Source organism: Branchiostoma lanceolatum, chromosome 5, assembly GCF_035083965.1.
Source record: "Branchiostoma lanceolatum isolate klBraLanc5 chromosome 5, klBraLanc5.hap2, whole genome shotgun sequence".
Taxonomy (NCBI): domain Eukaryota; kingdom Metazoa; phylum Chordata; class Leptocardii; order Amphioxiformes; family Branchiostomatidae; genus Branchiostoma; species Branchiostoma lanceolatum.
The window spans coordinates 13824224-13841497 of record NC_089726.1 but is presented as its reverse complement, the minus strand read 5'-3'; the positions used below and the strand labels follow the sequence as shown (position 1 = coordinate 13841497).

General features: G+C 44.9%; 2 protein-coding genes across 2 annotated transcripts; one reads left to right on the top strand and one right to left on the bottom strand.

Annotated features, from left to right (window-relative positions):
• Window positions 1-540: 540 nt before the first annotated feature.
• LOC136435310 (uncharacterized) lies at window positions 541-3296 on the bottom strand. Its single transcript, XM_066428679.1, has 3 exons — window positions 3120-3296; window positions 2545-2934; window positions 541-2344 (listed from the first exon to the last, which is right to left on the bottom strand). The coding sequence occupies exons 1-3, from the start codon at window positions 3181-3183 to the stop codon at window positions 1449-1451; spliced, it is 1350 nt and encodes a 449-aa protein (XP_066284776.1). The 5' UTR covers window positions 3184-3296; the 3' UTR covers window positions 541-1448.
• A 2381-nt stretch (window positions 3297-5677) lies between these two features.
• LOC136435309 (protein Wnt-2b-A-like) lies at window positions 5678-14813 on the top strand. The gene is made up of 7 exons (XM_066428678.1): window positions 5678-5931; window positions 8436-8671; window positions 12342-12478; window positions 12862-13002; window positions 13298-13392; window positions 13713-13882; window positions 14330-14813. The coding sequence occupies exons 1-7, from the start codon at window positions 5855-5857 to the stop codon at window positions 14701-14703; spliced, it is 1230 nt and encodes a 409-aa protein (XP_066284775.1). The 5' UTR covers window positions 5678-5854; the 3' UTR covers window positions 14704-14813.
• The last annotated feature ends 2461 nt before the right edge of the window (window positions 14814-17274 follow it).

The following is a 17274-nucleotide window of genomic DNA, read 5'->3' as shown; positions in this document are numbered from 1 at the left end:
GTTGCACGGATTGGGTCAATGAGGAGCGAGTAATCCCCAAGCAGAGGTCGGAAGGACAGGTCGTAACAGCAGGTCGATAGAAATCGCAGTAAGAAAACGTTACCCCCGCCTCCCGTCAGGCTGGAGATTAGGTGAATTATACATTGACCATGAGAAGTTACCGACTGATTATCGCACCAAATTATTGTGTTCCCGATGTCTGAAAAACGCGTCTGACTTGAACAGAGGTACGAAAAGACAGCCTGGAGTCCAGCTTTCTTAGCTTTAGTCCGCTACCCAAGCTCCCTGCCCTTGGGTAGGGTAGCGGACTAAATTTAGCTAAGAAGGCTGAACTCCAGGCTAATGAAAAGACCCATGACACGTGCACAAAGAATGACCTTTTCACACTTTTCAAGTATATAGTCCGCGCTAGAATAGTGATGAGAGAATTTCGGACCTAAACTTTTGGGGCTTAGGCGTGTAAAGCTTGGAAGTTTTTTTTTTAATTATCAATTCGAAAGGAGCATCGTGTGAGAATGCTTGCATACTCGTCCATCTATTGCTAGACATCCCCGTTATGTATAAACTTTCCAGTCGAACTTGATTACCGATAGATGATAGCTCATTGCTACAGCAGAGAAATTTTAACTACATGTAGCCTTGGACAGGACACCGGCTTTGTTTAGTCCGCAAATAACGACACCGTGAGTCAGCGTATCAACCAGAAATGTAAATAAACTCGTGATCGTGCTGTTTATTTCACCTGACGTCAAAATTCATATTCAGATCGTACGACCACAGTGTACTGAGACTGCTCGCAATTCAATTGTGTCATTTTCATCTGATTAGCAACCTTGACCATATGCCGCTTCACTGACGGCAAGGAAGCACAGTCTCAACTTCTTATCTCTTTGCGCAAGCATCATCCTCCAGCTACAAGAATTACACACCATGTAATGAGAAAAGGCAGTTCTTAGTAGCCTATGACTAGCTTGCTCATTATCTTTGTTGCTTGCGTGTGGTCTTATGGGTACGGTGAAAGACCACGAAGTAGGTTTACCTTCAGAGTCTAAAAAAAATGACAAAACAAACACTTATTAAGCCGTTGCAGCACATTTCGTCAGCCTTGGAATCGCTGATGCCAAGCAGAGGTCAATGCCCCAACACTTGCATCACCCGTTTGGTGAAATAAAAACTCTCCGAAAGCCAGTCTTTATGTCCGAGTTTCCAAGTTTACGTTAATAAGCTCTGAGACCAGGGAAATTGCTTCCAGTTTTAATGAGTATCAAACGGCCTCTAGCGTTTTCGAAACTAATTGCAGCATCAGTGTATTCGTCATGGTACCTCTAAGGGAAAGGGAGTTCGTTGTCAGTTCGCTTGTTTGCTTGTTTGTTTGTTTGTTTGTTTGTTTGTTTGTTTGAGCAGCTATTTGTTGTCAAGATTATGCACTGCGTCGATGTGAAAAAACATCAGCTCTCCCCCGAGGTCTCTGCCGCTGTCGCCTGTGCTGTATCTACAGGCCCGCTGTCAATCATTATCATCTTTCCTTGGCCTTCTGGTTTGGTTTCGATTTCCTCGCCACCCTTTCGCACCTTCCACTTCTGTCCATCTTTCATCAGGAATTCTGGCGCTACATCCGCGGCCACGTACCCGGCTCCCTTTCCGATCATGTTCCCAATGACGCCGCCGATGACTGCCCCTAGAACCGGGACGGGGATCGCCATCTGTCCCAGCGTTGCACCTGCCACCGTCCCGCCTCCGGAGAACACTCCCTTCGTCGCGTGCTTAGCCATTTCTCCTGCAAACTGTCCGCCTGACAGCTTCTCTTCTCGGAGCTTCTTTACAGAACCAGCCGTACGTCTGGCGAAGGTCACACCCTCAAAAGCGGCAGTGAGCCCGATTCCCGCCGCTGCACTTGCGCTGCCTGCCTGTTTCTTTATCAGTTCTTTCCCAACCGCCTTCACAGTGACAAATGTCCCCTCTCCTGCTATGATCTTGATCTTCTCTTTCGCACCACTCCCGGTACTAGTCTTCTTTGTGGATTCGTCCTTTTCTAGTATCCAGTTGCCTTCTTCTTCGGTACATTTTGGGTATTTTGCCTGTTCAGTTGAACATTGAATAATGGAGTCTATAGACCTTTCGTACACTGGCGAAGCACAAACCGTTTTCGGTGTCATGATCTGTCCGGTGCCTTTGTGGGAAGATTCATAGAAATCTTTTTCTGTAGTTCTGAGGTTTGCCGCCAGGATGAAGGACCATGCAGGTGGTACAGAGGACATGACGTTGAGCCCGGCGACCCCAGGATGGGTGCTGTCCAGCAGGACGAAGCGGTGTCTCCGGACATAGTCCTGCACTGGCCGGCTACCTGCAACACGGAGACATGATTTAACCTGACTGTCAGAACCCTCATCAACTTAAGACTTCTTGTGGTAGTTTCTGTCAGTCACATTTATTTCAATAAATGTTACTAAGACACTAACATTGATAGATTATATGGATATACACATGTTAATGTCCCGCCTATTATATTTATGCTTCTATGATATGAAGTGATAGAGCCCGTACCCGATGGCAGATTGTCGAAAGTGATTTGCAGGAAACACGTGCAGAGGTCCTGTAGGCTTATACTGCTCCTCAACACAATAGTCTCGACTCCCAGGAAACCCAGCAGCTCCTCCGACACAAGTGTCTTCTGTAGCATCCTGTCCAGCCGACCGGTCTGGTGAGCACTCCATAATCGGTGCAGAGCTCCGACAAACTCAGGAACAACTTCAAGGACAATGTCTTTGTCTACCGTCAAGTTCAATACAAGCAGGCTGTTGTATTGAAAGCGGTAGACCACATCGTCCAAATCCGGCAAGCTCTCGGCAAAGTCATCGAGCATGATGTCTGTCGGCGCGGGAGCCAGGCTATCATCATCCAGCTGTCGGTATCCAGACACAGTGATCTGTAGAACTGAACATGAACTTGACGTTAGACTTTTTTTGTCGGCGATGCTGCCAAAATAATTTGGACAACGGTTCGATCTTATGATAGCTTTTGTGTTGGTTCAAAATGTAGCTCATTCCTGACGATATGATGATTTCTGAATGAACTGAAGTTTAATTTGAAAAATACCAAATTCAGCAATTTCCATCTACCTGGTGGTTTTCTGGACGAGATATTGATGTCGTCTTGACACTGGTGATTCTTGGATGAAAACATTTCGCCACAGTAGTCGTCGGCGGAGGGATCCCTCCGCTTCCCACAATACGCGAGATGAGGAGATTTTCACCTGGAATGAATGTGTATGTTTGGGACAGGTGAGTACGAGATGATGGTTGAACTCGAGCTGGGACGTCGCCAGGTCAGTCCGGCCGGGCCCGGCGCCGACTGTCTAGAGAACTGATATAAAGCACTGTGCATGTAACTCCGTGTGTACAATTCAAGTGACACATGGTCGTCATTCACAATGTCTACCACTCTACGATGATGGCGTGTCAAAGACGATACAGTCCGGAAATCCTACCGTCCCCACATCTGCTTGGAGCTTATTTTTCAATTATCATGCCGCCCTAACATCTTTGCTAAACGGTGAGCAACAACGGCCAGAACACACACTACAGGTCACTGAAAACAAATCCTTACCTTCGGTACAGGTCTTCTCGCCCTCCGACTTCCCCACTGCTCTCCTTGCGGGGACAGTAGTGGTGGTCACTACGCCGGAGGGTCCGTTAAACACGTAGACCACTTACACCTTGTTACGCATAAAGTGGAGAGGCTTTACGTCATGTGAAGGCTGGCGCGCGTCCATTCAGACCCACTCACAAACTGCAATCAGGAAAATTACATCCACTTTCTAGATATCTATGCGGGCGAATGGTGCAAGCCTATTTATGTTTACAGTATGCAGTATGTCTGTAACTTTGAATGCCTTGTTTTTCTTCTCACCCACACGGCAAGTTCGGCTTGTCGTCGCCCCGATCGATGCAGGGCGCTTCGATTTCATTAGTGTAAAAGCTTCGCAGACCTACTCAACACTGAGCAGATGGTGGAGTTTTGTTCATTAAGAAGTTGCATGCTACCTTCCACAAAATTTATCCACGTGTAATATGGCAGCTTACTTCCGTCAGTTACTGTTGTAATACCTTTTGTCACCTGAAATATGTACTTCTTGATAAGACGGACTGCTTCATCTCAGTTGAGAACTTGTTGGCAAATTATCACACACTATCGATTGGCTATGAACCAGATTTTTTTTCTTTGGTCATGACGTTGTTTGTACATATGTGACGGTACGTCGCACACTCATAGTGTGGAAATTTGTTTTACATATAGAGTCCCATCCAATTGGTGACATTTCTGTTGTATGAATGTAAGGTTATCGTTGAAAAAGCTCCGTATGTACATAATGAATTTAATGATATGGCCACGATATTAATGCCAGCTGCAGAGTATCGTGCAATAGCTATGCATCGTTCTTCGATGTATTTTACTTCTATGATGCACGAGTTGAGGTATGCAAGACGCAATGTTTTAAGTCATTGCTACAAGCGATTTTTATGACCCATCCGTGTCGTTCCCATATCAACCGCCTCCTGAGTTCGTCCCATGCGCGGCTCCTAGCGATTAAAGCAAGAATAGCAAGTTACTGGACCAGACGGGTCGACGAACTTTTTTTCCAAGTTGAGCATCCTAACCCCAGGTTGATTTACCGATCCATTCCCAGGACCGTGTGTTGCATCTCAAGCCCCTCTCCTGCTCGTGGGTCTGTTGACATGTTTACTCCTCCGCGCCTGGATGATTTGCCCAGCCTCCATCCATCTCCATTGGCGGAGGTAACACAACGCCTCCTCACCCCTGCGCCATGTGCACCCCGCCTGTTGTTAAATATCCCAGCCCCGCGCCAACGTGACGGACATGAGTTTGCGCTGAAATACGAGAGACTCTTGCATATTTGTGGTCGGGAGAGAGAGGACTGAATCAGTCAAGGATCTGGACAGCTCGGACAGAGGACACGCTCAGTGAGATGTGCACTCGGTGAAAGCATCAACGCTTAGCAGTTCTGTGCGCGCCGGATACAACTCTCAAACAACTCTTCGCTGTTACGTCTCGACCAAATCCATCCGGACACTGACAAATTACGCGACTGAGGATCCTGCAGTGAAACTAGGTCCCTTGGAGTGTTGTCGGTGATGCTGGATGTCTTCATCAGTACCTGCTAACTGACGTTCAGGAGTGGTACATGTTAATGTTGTTGCTGCTGCTGTTGTTGTGAAAGTGGAGATGACCTCTTAACAAGCCGCTCTCTCATCTTGTGTTTTGTAAAGAGACAGTCGTTTTAGTACTTCCTCGTCGAGACTGAGACCGTGTGTCGTTGGAGTTTTGGGAACCGACGAAACTTTTCCACAATTGGATTCGGAGAAGGAAAAATCAGAGCAACAGTGCAATTCTACGGCTGGCTATTCAGCCAACTGTCGCGAAATAAGAACAACTGTTTAAAGGAAATCATGAATACGTAGAAAACATAACGCTAAAAACTCATGCAGCTGGTTATATTCCTTTGAAAGTTCAAAAAGAAGTGTTGGGTTTTCAAACGATTATCAGTTTTCCCTGCCAATCACGGAGGCCAAACCTACCGCTGTGGGCAAGTTCTGCTTTCCTCACTTTCCTCTGTTTGATTGTTCAGGGGATTCCTGCTCTATCGGATTAACCCAGATATCGAGCGGCCAGAAATCACCCAGTGGTCAGTCAGATCGAAAGACAACACTTCCCCCTCTCGCGCCAGGACCAATGTCTGTTGGAGTACCCTTGTCGTGACAGATCAAATAGACCAGAGTCGGCCCAGAAAAAGATCGTGGAACGTTGGAGAAAGAACTCAAACGTGAAGATCACCATGCGGGCGGAGGAAATGTGTGTGTGTGTCCTGCTACTGGCCACGTTCTGTGTATCTAAGGTGGACACAAGTTGGTGGTAAGTTCACTTTTAGGGGGCTATTTCTTTGCACTTTGATGTTCCAGGATTTCGCATCACCCAACGCCAGTCTCGTAAGATGTCGTCAGTCGTGTATGTTTTGTCACTGGCCGCAAACGTACACTGATAAACGTGTTAGCAGACAACGTTTGACCGTTTGTTACATGTTTTGGTTTAACGTCGAAGTTTGTTGTGATCTACTTTTGTTAAGACACAGACTTAGCAGTCGTCTCTTGGGTCCCAGTGACCAAGTTTTGGTACGGATGTACCGTGAGTCATCTTGAGGTTTGCTGATAGAAGAAGAAATCAGAAATGTGTGGCAAAAACGTTTCCTTAAGACTTGTCTGAGTCGTTTAAACGTATGCACAAGCTTTTCAATGTATTTGCAAGACCAGCGCTTGACGTATCGTACTCTTAGGAAATGTTTTTTCCAGAACTTCTTGTAAAATACACCTAAATGGAAGGGCATAGTCTCTTACATTTAAAAATAATGAATCTTAGGTGTCGGTAAGTAACTCCTTGAGTAAGGTGTATGCCTGGATTAGAGGGCCAGCTAAGTGCTAACATAATACATCGTTTTCGGTGTAAGCGGGCATTTTGACTTTCTCTTTCTTCGCCAGCTTTTCTAGCAGTTTGGGTCAACATCTCTTTAGCAATGCCAAACACGCGGGGAATCCTGCCCTGGAAGTTTCGTTTGTGTGCGAACTAGTGAGACAAGAACATCAGATTGGCAGGGCAGGGCCCCAGATTAATTAGCGATTTGTTACACGATCTTTCAATCAACCAATTAGTACGATTGATAAACAATGGGCACTTACACTAGTGTCTTAGGGCAAAAGAGGCGGCCAAATAGGGAAGGATATGTGCACACGTTGGACTCTGTCCATACGAAGAACTATTGGGCCTGTATACAGTTTGAGTTAGCGGTTTGGTCATGGGGCAAAACTGGCAAACAAACTTGTGAATACACGACAATTCACAGCAATGCACAGCGACAAATCACTTTTCTTTTGATTTTGTTTATGTTCTTAGATAGAACTTGTTTGCTTGTGTTTTTTGACGCTGCGTACATGCCTTATATTTGTTGTTCTTGTCCCTACATTCATGAGTTCCCCTGTGTCTGTAATATTTGAGATCTGGTATTTGATCACTCTTTCCAACAAGTGAGACTGGGCGGAACTATTTGTTTCTGTGCTGTTCAATCCTACCAGAATCAACTTGACAACATTTTACAGCCACAGATTTTTTTTAAATGGTTCTCCAGTCCTTTCTTTAGTCACCGACGAAAGATAGCAGATGCTGTCTGAAACGTCTGACTGTTTCAAAATTTTATCCAGTTGATTGAGGAACTATTATTGGCTTATCTTATTACCTGGATGTCGAACCTTCATCAACGTATACGTAGCCATAGATTTCATTTTCAGATCTTCTTTTCGTACAATTTATGCTTCCTGATAGAAAATAAACCAAGGTCTATCTTATTGGGACTTTGCGACCCTGGTCTGGGCACTTTGACGTCCCGCCCTGTCAGGTCTTACGCCTTGAAGACAAGACCAGGACGGGTGGGATAAAGGAGGAGACAGGCTGTCAGGGAGTTCTCCAGGTCCGCAAGCTGAACAAATATCTCGTTTGTACCACAAACAACTTCAGGACCGCATAAACTTCCACAGCCCCCCGCTGCACGGGTACTTGCCCCGCTTGTTTTGGGCTACAGATACAAAGTCGCTGTCTGAAGTGGGCTCCTTCAGTCAATTAGGCGTCTCCGTGTGTTGGTAATCCTTAGTACAAGTGGAAGACAAGTAGCGACGTTTTGACCCTCTTGCTATTGTCTATAAGCTGTCGACCTACTAGGTCTTTTCATTAGAGAAGACAAAACACTTCTTGGGGTATCCACGTACACGTTTCGTTTCTGCAACGACCTACATCGCTAAGTGGTATGAATACCTGCACTGAAAGCATTTAATGTGATATCCTTTTTCTGCTTTCGTTGATCTTACGTAAACGATAACAGGAATGTACATCATGAAAGACATGAATATCCCAAGGTTCTCACAGAACATGTGATTTTTCTGACGCACCGACTTTTCAGTCCCAAGAAGCCTTACCCCTGCAATGATTACTAGTAGCTTCTGTCTAAGGCAACAATTGTCAACCGAGTTGTCTCGCGTCCAGTACCACCTCTTGCTATTTGATGAGACTGAGGTTTGCGGTTCAACATAAGTGATACAGATAGGTAATATACTGTAACGTTACAATTAATGTCATACCAACTTTAAAAGTATTCAAGTATTCAAAGTAGTTTGTGAATCAGTTCACTCCATGGTCACTGAAACCAGCAGAGAGACACAGGAGTGTCTGGTTTGTCGGAAAGTATCATCTATCCACTAATAGAACTACTGGTCGTGACATGATGTAATTTTCTGCATCATCTCGTGCAGGGTGGTAGACTGACTCCCACACTGCGCAGCCGATTGGTAATCCTTTTTCTTCAACTCTGTCAACAGGTTCCTGAGCAGGCTGGACATCAACGTGCTCGGGGCCCGCACCATCTGTGACAACATCCCTGGCCTCGTTCCCAAGCAGCGTCACATCTGTCAGAGCCACCCCGATGTCATGGTGTCCATCGCGCGCGGGGCCGAGCTGGGCGTGCGGGAGTGCCAGCACCAGTTCCGCGGGGACCGATGGAACTGCTCCACCGTGGACAGGGACGCTACGGTCTTCGGCAAGGTGATGGACAAAAGTGAGTATGAGAGACCGACGTTTGTATGCACTGATCTTCGGGTTAGAGATTAGCGGCCATCGAGAAAGTGCAAGGGTCAAGTCTAGTTTACACGTCAAGGATGCTTTTAGCAATGTGGCGTTGATATGTGCAAGAATGTCAGGATGGCTCGGTTCGAAGTCTTCAACATTCTCTGACAGAACTTAGGGCAGGTATGCTGAGATACATAGGCTTCATTCCCTGCCATGGTGTTTTGGAAACAACGGTCCCCAAGAGTCGAAGAAAAGCGTTATGTGAACCGTAAAACGGGGATAAGGGGATTTCTCGGATTGTTTTATTAACCTTGAGATTATCAGACATTCGGCTGGTGTCCAAATACGTGACATTTAGTTAGCCCCAGATGTGCCACCTACATAAACTACGAACAAAGCTGTAAGTTTTGTACACGCACCATATGAACCCTAACTAACACCAACGTGTGCGGCCGGCACCGTTTCATTCGCTGAATATCAAACTTTCACCGACACCAATCTATGAGACATTCCGCGAAGTAACACAAACACATATGTAGAGTCCAAATGCCAGATGATCACGTCGTCATAGCGACGGGATAGGCCTCAAAAGGCAGTGCCGAGGAGACAGAATGAGCCAAGATGTTGTGGAAGCAAAGAGTCACTCAGCACCCCTGCGGGCGTGCCCCTCCCATGTAAAAGGTCTAAGTAAACTTCACCATGGGTCAGCAACTTTATCCACACTGATACTTCTTCACGTGCCACAATGCTTGTCATCATTCTCTTGACACCCTCTAAAACGATATACTCGAAAATGCACCTCTGCTGTAATACAGTATGCGCGGTATAAGAAATAACACTGTTACTTGCAAACCAAGGCTCAAGTACGTCACATTCCGATTTTACCCTATAAAGTAGAAGTTTGCACACGATGCAGACTCTGAATAGAAGCGCAACAATGTACCGATCTCATCAACAGGTCATTGTAAATGATTCATTCGTGGGAACTATTTTATCTTCTTCAAAGAGGACCACACATCTCCATAGGTTGCCCACGCAGATCTCTGACCTGATTCTTGATGCCTTTGATGATGCAATTGTGATAAACAGGCATATATAGCAGTCGGATTTGTTTTGAGCGTATTTGCGGCGGTGTTTCGCACGTTTTTCTGTAAATTACACGCTTTTTACACATACCCTGCTGGCACTAGCTAACTTAACTGTAAAATGCACGTAATCTCCAGGAAAAACGTACGAGATACGCTCAAAACAATGATGGTCGGATACCTGACTGGACATTGCTACAATTGGTACCCAAACTTCTAACGGTCTCGCCGTGTACAACAGGAACATGTACACGTGGTTTTGCCTTATGTGTACCAAACGGTGTGTTTTTCTTACGGCACGTGAGGCGAAAACGTGCGAAATCTGTGGTGCCTCGGATGTAGGAGGATTAGCAGGTGACTTTCCTAGGATATTCATTTAATCCCTTGATGACTACAGCAACCACCTGGCCCGTCCGGCACGGCTGATCGGTAGACTAATAGCATCGGTTTAAAGGCTGCTGCTATAAAGTTGCACGCAAAGCTGTGAAATCAGGAAAGGCAAAAGAATGGAAAACCGTCTCATTTGATACAGAATGTTTCTTCCACCGTACATACAATATGGCAACGTCAACCAATAATTCAATTCCGATGGGGTCGCCTTGGTCACTCTGCTACGATGCAAGAACTTACTGGATGAATGAGAAACTGTCTAGGCAATGAATGAATGAATGAATGGATAGTTTCGTATGTAAGATTTTTTCCACCAGTACGAATTTGATGGGAATTGTTCTGCAGCAGTGACGGGACAAGCTGCAGCTGTATGTAAAATCGGTTTGACCCAGGCGGTGTGGTGACAGCTTACATACAAAGGCTAATCCCCCTGGCTTACTTGATATTAACATTAGCTAAATCTCAGGCCAATTATCTCACCAAAAAAGACGTATGCGACTGTCCTCTCTGAAATTTACGGCATTGTGAGCTATGAGAGAATGTGCTCGGAGCTTATGGTAGTTCGTGCTTATATTTTTCTTCCCTTTTCCCTATCCCCCTCTTCTTCTATTATCAATATTTAGGGATAGACTTTCAACCTTTCGTGCATGTACCTGGTGTTTACGATACTTGATAGGCGATACCCATTCCAAAATAGTACGCAGCTTCTTTGATTATCTCGCCATTTACCTTGAAGCATTTATGCCATGTCACACGTGCACTTCCACTGCACGAGAGCCACAGTACGATAACTATGCCAATAGTAAGAAAGTATACAAATTATGAGAAAATATGTCTACTATGAAAGTCAAACCTGTCTTGAGCAAAATTGTCCCACACGAACTCCCTGCCGAACTGATATCCAGCTGTTCTTCTTTTCAAAAGTACAGACATATATATTGCTTTCTTGAGTTAAACATTGTAATTTTCGAAACAGCCAAAGTACAACGTCGGCATAAATTTCGTCGGCAACCCTGTCACTGATGGTCTCACTCAAGGTTGGAACCTTGTTTGAGGAGAGCCACACCTCGAGCACGTTAAAGAACCCACCACACTTGTCGTAAAAAGTAGGGGTCCTTCCCGGTGTAAGTGGATCGATCCTTACAGTCCGGTCTCACGCAGCTTGTGCAAAACTGGTGCGTTACTCCTTAAAGGGGTTAGCCTGATTGAACGGCGCTTATAGCAGCCGCCCATAACCCCGGGAAGGGGACATGCCGCCCCGGCTAGCTGGAGTTTGCGTTATACAGACTAATGTAACGTATTGCACCTTTTGTTTTACAAACTTAAGGGCTACAAAACGTACTGATCATGATCACACTGGTAACGAAATATGCAGGAACAGTTACATGAACGTATGAACTGTTGCTGACGACTGATGTCGTTAGCTAGTAATGGAATGAGCATGGCGAAAAGATATCTACCGTGAGTAAAGCCAACAGCTGGACAATAATAGTCTTATATAGTTTGGAAGAAAGTCTACGTTCGAGCGTCTTAAAGATAGATGCATGACTGTGCATGTTGACATCCCTAAGTCCGTCTTTCGTCAGTGAAGGTCACCAGTAGTTCTACAGTGCTTTGGCGCTGTGCCGTGGTTCGGGCGCAGAGCCAGTGATGCCGTCCAAGTTCTGGGAGTACTGAAGGTGCTGGAAGCTCATCTCGGTTGATGAATAGCTCGTGCCGCAGGTTCTGTGGTACAGCAACACGAGCAACATGTCCCCGCACTGACCCCCGCCCGGCCCGGCCTGCATCTGTCAACAGCCGCGGTAAGGGCGTGCCTGTTTCGGGAAGAACGTTGGGGCAGCCCTGGTCGGCAGTGGCGTGTTTCTCGTACCGAACCAGCCCTGTCTTCCCCGACATGACATGGGTCATCAGATATACACAACACTGCTCTTTGGGTCCTCTTTATCGTGGGGAATTTCAGACAGGAAAATCAACCTGCCTGAGTATGTTTGATCTGACGTCAATTGCAACTTTTCAGATCGGCAGAACATTTGTAATCTTCGAAAAGATTCCTGCCTTCTTTTCGCGTTGCAACACAATACAATCGAGAAAACACACTGATGCAACTTTTGAGACGACGTTATCTATTACAAATCCACGAGATGTGTCGATCTACGTGACAGTTTTATGGGTGTCTTTCCGCAGGTAGCCGTGAGGCGGCGTTCGTGTACGCTGTGTCGGCGGCCGGAGTCATGTTCTCCATCACCCGCTCCTGTAGCCTGGGCGAGCTGCTGGACTGCGCATGTGACCCCAAGAAGCGGGGATTCAGCGAGGACTCAACGGTCAGTCAATCTGTTAACGTTATCAGACATATTCTGCCATTTCGAGACCGCATATCATTACTGTCCTAAACCGTACCATACACTTTATCCTTCATTAACTTATTTCGTTGCCTTGATATGGCTGACCTCGAGGTAAGTGGCCCGGTTCCATGATTCGTTTATAGTAGAACAACTTTACCAAATAAAACTATTTGATTGACTGTGGGAATCATTGAGAAGCATCTGTAGATGGCTATGTATAGAGTACAGCGTATACAACGGGATCAAGCTAGGCTTAGTCAAGTTAGTGTCATAACTTACAGTCCCTCCCTTACGCGTAAACGGTTTATTGGGATGAACGTTGCCTAGTACAAGAGTCTACATTGATAATTGTTGTATTACAGGGTGAGTTCGAGTGGGGAGGCTGCAGCGACAACATCAAGTTCGGGGAGGGCTTCACGAGGAAGTTCGTGGATGCGAGGGACCGAAGCCAGAGGGACGCCCGAGCGGCCATGAACATGCATAACAACAGGGCAGGGAGGAGGGTGGGTACGTTTTGCTTCACTACATCGTCACATGTTCACTATATTCTCAAGAAAATAGCAGAAGGAAAAGAGGTTCTCTCTGGCGTCGCTGGTTCGTTATCTTTGCAAGTCATGCAGGACCATCCCAAAGACTGTACATGCCGATATCTAAAGTTACCTACTGAACAGGTCAGCATGTAGATATAATTTTAGTCAAGATCTATCTGTCTATTGGTAACGATGTGAACAACTTCGTGTACAACATACGTCTATAGTTGTCGTAATTTTGGTTTGTCATGTATCATGTTTTGTACAGGGCGTCGCTAAGAACATGAAGATGGAGTGTAAGTGTCATGGCGTGAGCGGGTCCTGCACTCTCCGCACCTGCTGGAGGGCAATGTCGCATTTCAGGTACGGTCACCGGCACACGCTATAGCTCTGCCATTGCAGCTACATCCCTTGCATGAACAAAATAACTTTATTCACAATAAATGAAATGATAATAGCCGACATTTTGATGACCGTCTGTCATTTTCTTCAGGGCAATAATGACTGGTTCATCGTGATTTTGCACTGCGGCAAGGTGTCACTGCTTACAATGCGATCCCAAACGTAACATGGTGATTGTCACATACATCATGCGTATGATAGTGCACCACATCTCTTATCATCGTTTCCTTTGCAATAACTGCACATCATGATCAACAATGTCGCTCCCGTGCACCTGTTAGGAAAGTAACAGACTACCTGAGGCGGCGGTATGACGGGGCGGTTGAGGTGACGATGAATCAGGGCGACAGCAGACTCACCGTGTCCGACAGGAACCACAAGACGCCCACCAAGTCAGACCTGGTGTACTTCGATACCTCCCCAGACTACTGCTTAGCCGATGATGACACAGGTACTGTATATCATGATGAAATGACACACTGTTTCAAGAGAGGCAGAAAAAAACATTCAGAGTCCACCGCTGCGCAAAAGTATGATCTTCCAGCAGATCATGGCTCTTGGCTCTTACCAGACTATTTTGCTTTCTTACAGCAAACTTTGGGAGGACCAGTTAGAGTTAGAATCAGATACAGGGATACACCATGTATTACATATCACATGTCCACAATGTTTAATACCATGTCTTTCCTCACCAATTCGATGGCCTAGCTGTCTACAAGCTTTCATGATCACTATTAGCCAGGTAGTATTTTGTTGAATACCGCATGGACGTGGCCACTTTACCTATACTTTTTTTATCTACTGCATGTGTACGTTACTATATGTGCATGTGCAACGTTAATTTTTTAAACATCAAGACAAACGGTAGCCTGGCACTCACTGGCTCTTCTCCCAACAGGTTCCCTCGGCACGGTGGGTCGCCAATGTAACCGATCGTCCCTCGGAACTGATGGCTGCGACATCATGTGCTGTGGTCGGGGCTATGACACCACCAGGGTGAAGAGGTCACGGAAGTGTGAGTGCAAGTTCCATTGGTGTTGTTTCGTCCGGTGCAAAGAATGCTCGGAGATCATCGACGTCTTCACGTGTAAGGGGCCCAGCAACGAATTTGTCACGCCCAATCAGAGGCAAATCAACATTCCAACGTCAAGAAGAGTCATCGACCAATCAGACAACATCTTCCATGGTTCTTTTCACGGTTCCAGCCAATCAAAAACGAGCAACGTGTTGGCAATACCTCGCACCGGCCAATCACAGAAAGAGGATACGTGAGTGACAGCAATGTGCTCTGAGAGGGTTGGAGAAATGAAGCAGAATGAACTTGGTGAACATAATCCAGCAAAATGTGTAAAATATTTCTTGGAGGTTATTTTAATATTATTTATTTCTTTTCCTTGGTCTCCATGGTGTGGTTCTATGACTTTTGCATCCATAAGATGTAAAAGTTGTCTTCAGAAGTAAGCTGGAAGTCATCGACAGAGAATCAAAGTTATCTTGCATCACAACGGATTGGTCTGAAGTATTGTCTTTAGAGATGTGCACTGATAGACCAATCCCGGCTGTCCGTCAAATTAGTTCAACCAATGAATGAGTTGTGACAAATGGACTAGGCCAGTAGTTGCTGTATTTCTACATCTGTTTTGCATTCTTACCTTATTAGCAGGGCGGGTAGGGCTATGGATCGGTCTATCAAGAGCTTGTAACATAATAATGTCATACTACACTAGAATATCAGTCTGCTATTCATCAAGGTGGATGGAAGCAAGGTAAACAAAATTGTGTATATTGTGTGATTGTTTGAGTGCAACTTTTTTTAAACAAAAAAATGAAATAACCAATATGTACAATGTTTATCTAACTTCCTGAGCATTACCTAGCTTTAGCAATAATGCACGTAATTGGTCCTATGGATAATTGCATTCTTTCATTACTGTTACAAGTACTAGTACAGATATCCTATATCAGGCTTGAAATCGTAGAGCAGAGTGTGGCTTGTGTGTAAGACTTTGGGAAGACATGAGTTTGTAAATTGGGTGTTTTTTTCCTTGTAGTCGTCATTACTGAATCAGTTGTTCCTGCTTGTGTTGAATGAATACAGTCATGCTTATCTTAGAACAAGGTTTGGAATGTTTTGTTGCTTTTTGTAGCTATCTATAGTCTACCTATGCTAAGTAAGCCACTTCATAACAAGGTGGTCAATGAATCTTAGGCCACAGAAGCTTGATATCTCAATGTCATTCACATGTGCATTGATATTGGACTCATATCAAAAACAGAAGACAGATGGGGCAAGGATATGCAACGATGGTCACATCCCAATAACCAACTGCCACAGAATGAGATATCACAGTAAGCACCTCGTAAAGATGCAGCAAGCTGAGAATATGTCATCATTCTAGTGATACTGTCACGATACGATAAGCAAATGTTGTAAAACATCCCATCACAAAACCTTAAGCCAAATTTGTTGCTTCTTTTCTGCACTTTTGGGATCTCCTGAGCAGAGAATGTTATCTATGAAATATTTTTCCTGATGAAGCTTGTGAAAAAAGAGGTCACAATCATTTTAAAAACATCAGCTCACAACAATGGTAATTCATGGTTGTCCTCTGGACAACCTTTTTATTGAGTGATCCATCTCCATCCCATATTCCACATCTCCCATATAGCTACACAATGTAGTTTTATTCTCCACCATGAACATGTGAAGGGAGAGACAATCTACACATCACGACCCACAGGACGATCAGTAAACAAGACATCTTCATATCAAATAAGCTGGAAGTTCGTCTCTGGTAAATCTGGGGTGCCTTGCACGCCTTAACTTGATTCAAACCTTAGGATACCAACACTGTCTTCTTTCTTGGCCAACCGACCAATAAAACAAAAGTTGTCTCTTTCCGTTACTCATGAAGACTCACTGGTACTTCCCATCAGTCTCCATAAACCAATATTTCTATATAAGTCACATTTTTGTAGTTCCCCTGCTTTCTATATGTGCACTGCCATACATGATCTATATGCAGTATAGATAACTGGCACACGCGAAACGTTACGTATCCCTCTGTAGTACTGGTAGCCCAGTCGGAGCACATCACTATCCAGGTCTGAAAACATTGATTCTTCCTACAACTGACAGCTGCTAACCACAGAACTAAAACATTACTTCCATCTAATAAGTAGGTTTAACAAGCACAAGGAAAACTGGAAGCTGTAGTGTCCATTTCCATTGATATGAGAAATACGTCTGAGGTTGTCCTCTCACTGAGGTATTACCTTATTGTACATGGGTGTGCTCACATAGACAAAATATATAATATCTGCTGATAGCATGGAGGAAGGTCAGAACACCTTGTGCCGGAATTGTTTTAAGAACAAAGCAAAGGCTAAAAAATCATCTCCAAGAAGCTATGCCAGCATTGTTAGGTGACAAATGAAGCTACAGAAACTGCAGCTACTTAAAAGTCAACTGTTTTACGAGACATTTTCACTGCAATGACAGTTGACAGCACAGCACATGACAAGAAGAACATATTTTTACTAAGCACAATATCAAGTTCAACGTATTTCTTAAGGGCATTGAGTACAATGGTGCTTAGATCTTGGCAAGAGAATTTTTCTCATATAATGTTGCAAATATAGAATTCAAAGGCTACGAAATACCACAGCTAGAGAACAAACAAAAGACCACTTCACTATGCAACATAATCATTGTGAACAGAAGAATGCTCTGCTCAGTAATGAGAGATTGAGGCAAAGGCATATGTAGGGATTTCACGCTAGCAAATTGGCCCTTTTCTTGGTGATGACAAATGTATCATATGTTGCTAGCTTCAACATCAT

Coding starts and splice junctions, on each gene's coding strand:
- LOC136435310 (XM_066428679.1), bottom strand. CDS start 3,183: ATGTTTTCATCCAAGAATCACCAGTGTCAAGACGACATCAATATCTCG. Junction 2,935..3,119: donor CTCGTCCAGAAAACCACCAG/GTAGATGGAAAT, acceptor GTTCATGTTCAG/TTCTACAGATCACTGTGTCT. Junction 2,345..2,544: donor TTTCGACAATCTGCCATCGG/GTACGGGCTCTA, acceptor TCCGTGTTGCAG/GTAGCCGGCCAGTGCAGGAC.
- LOC136435309 (XM_066428678.1), top strand. CDS start 5,855: ATGCGGGCGGAGGAAATGTGTGTGTGTGTCCTGCTACTGGCCACGTTC. Junction 8,672..12,341: donor CGGCAAGGTGATGGACAAAA/GTGAGTATGAGA, acceptor GTCTTTCCGCAG/GTAGCCGTGAGGCGGCGTTC. Junction 13,393..13,712: donor AGGGCAATGTCGCATTTCAG/GTACGGTCACCG, acceptor TGCACCTGTTAG/GAAAGTAACAGACTACCTGA.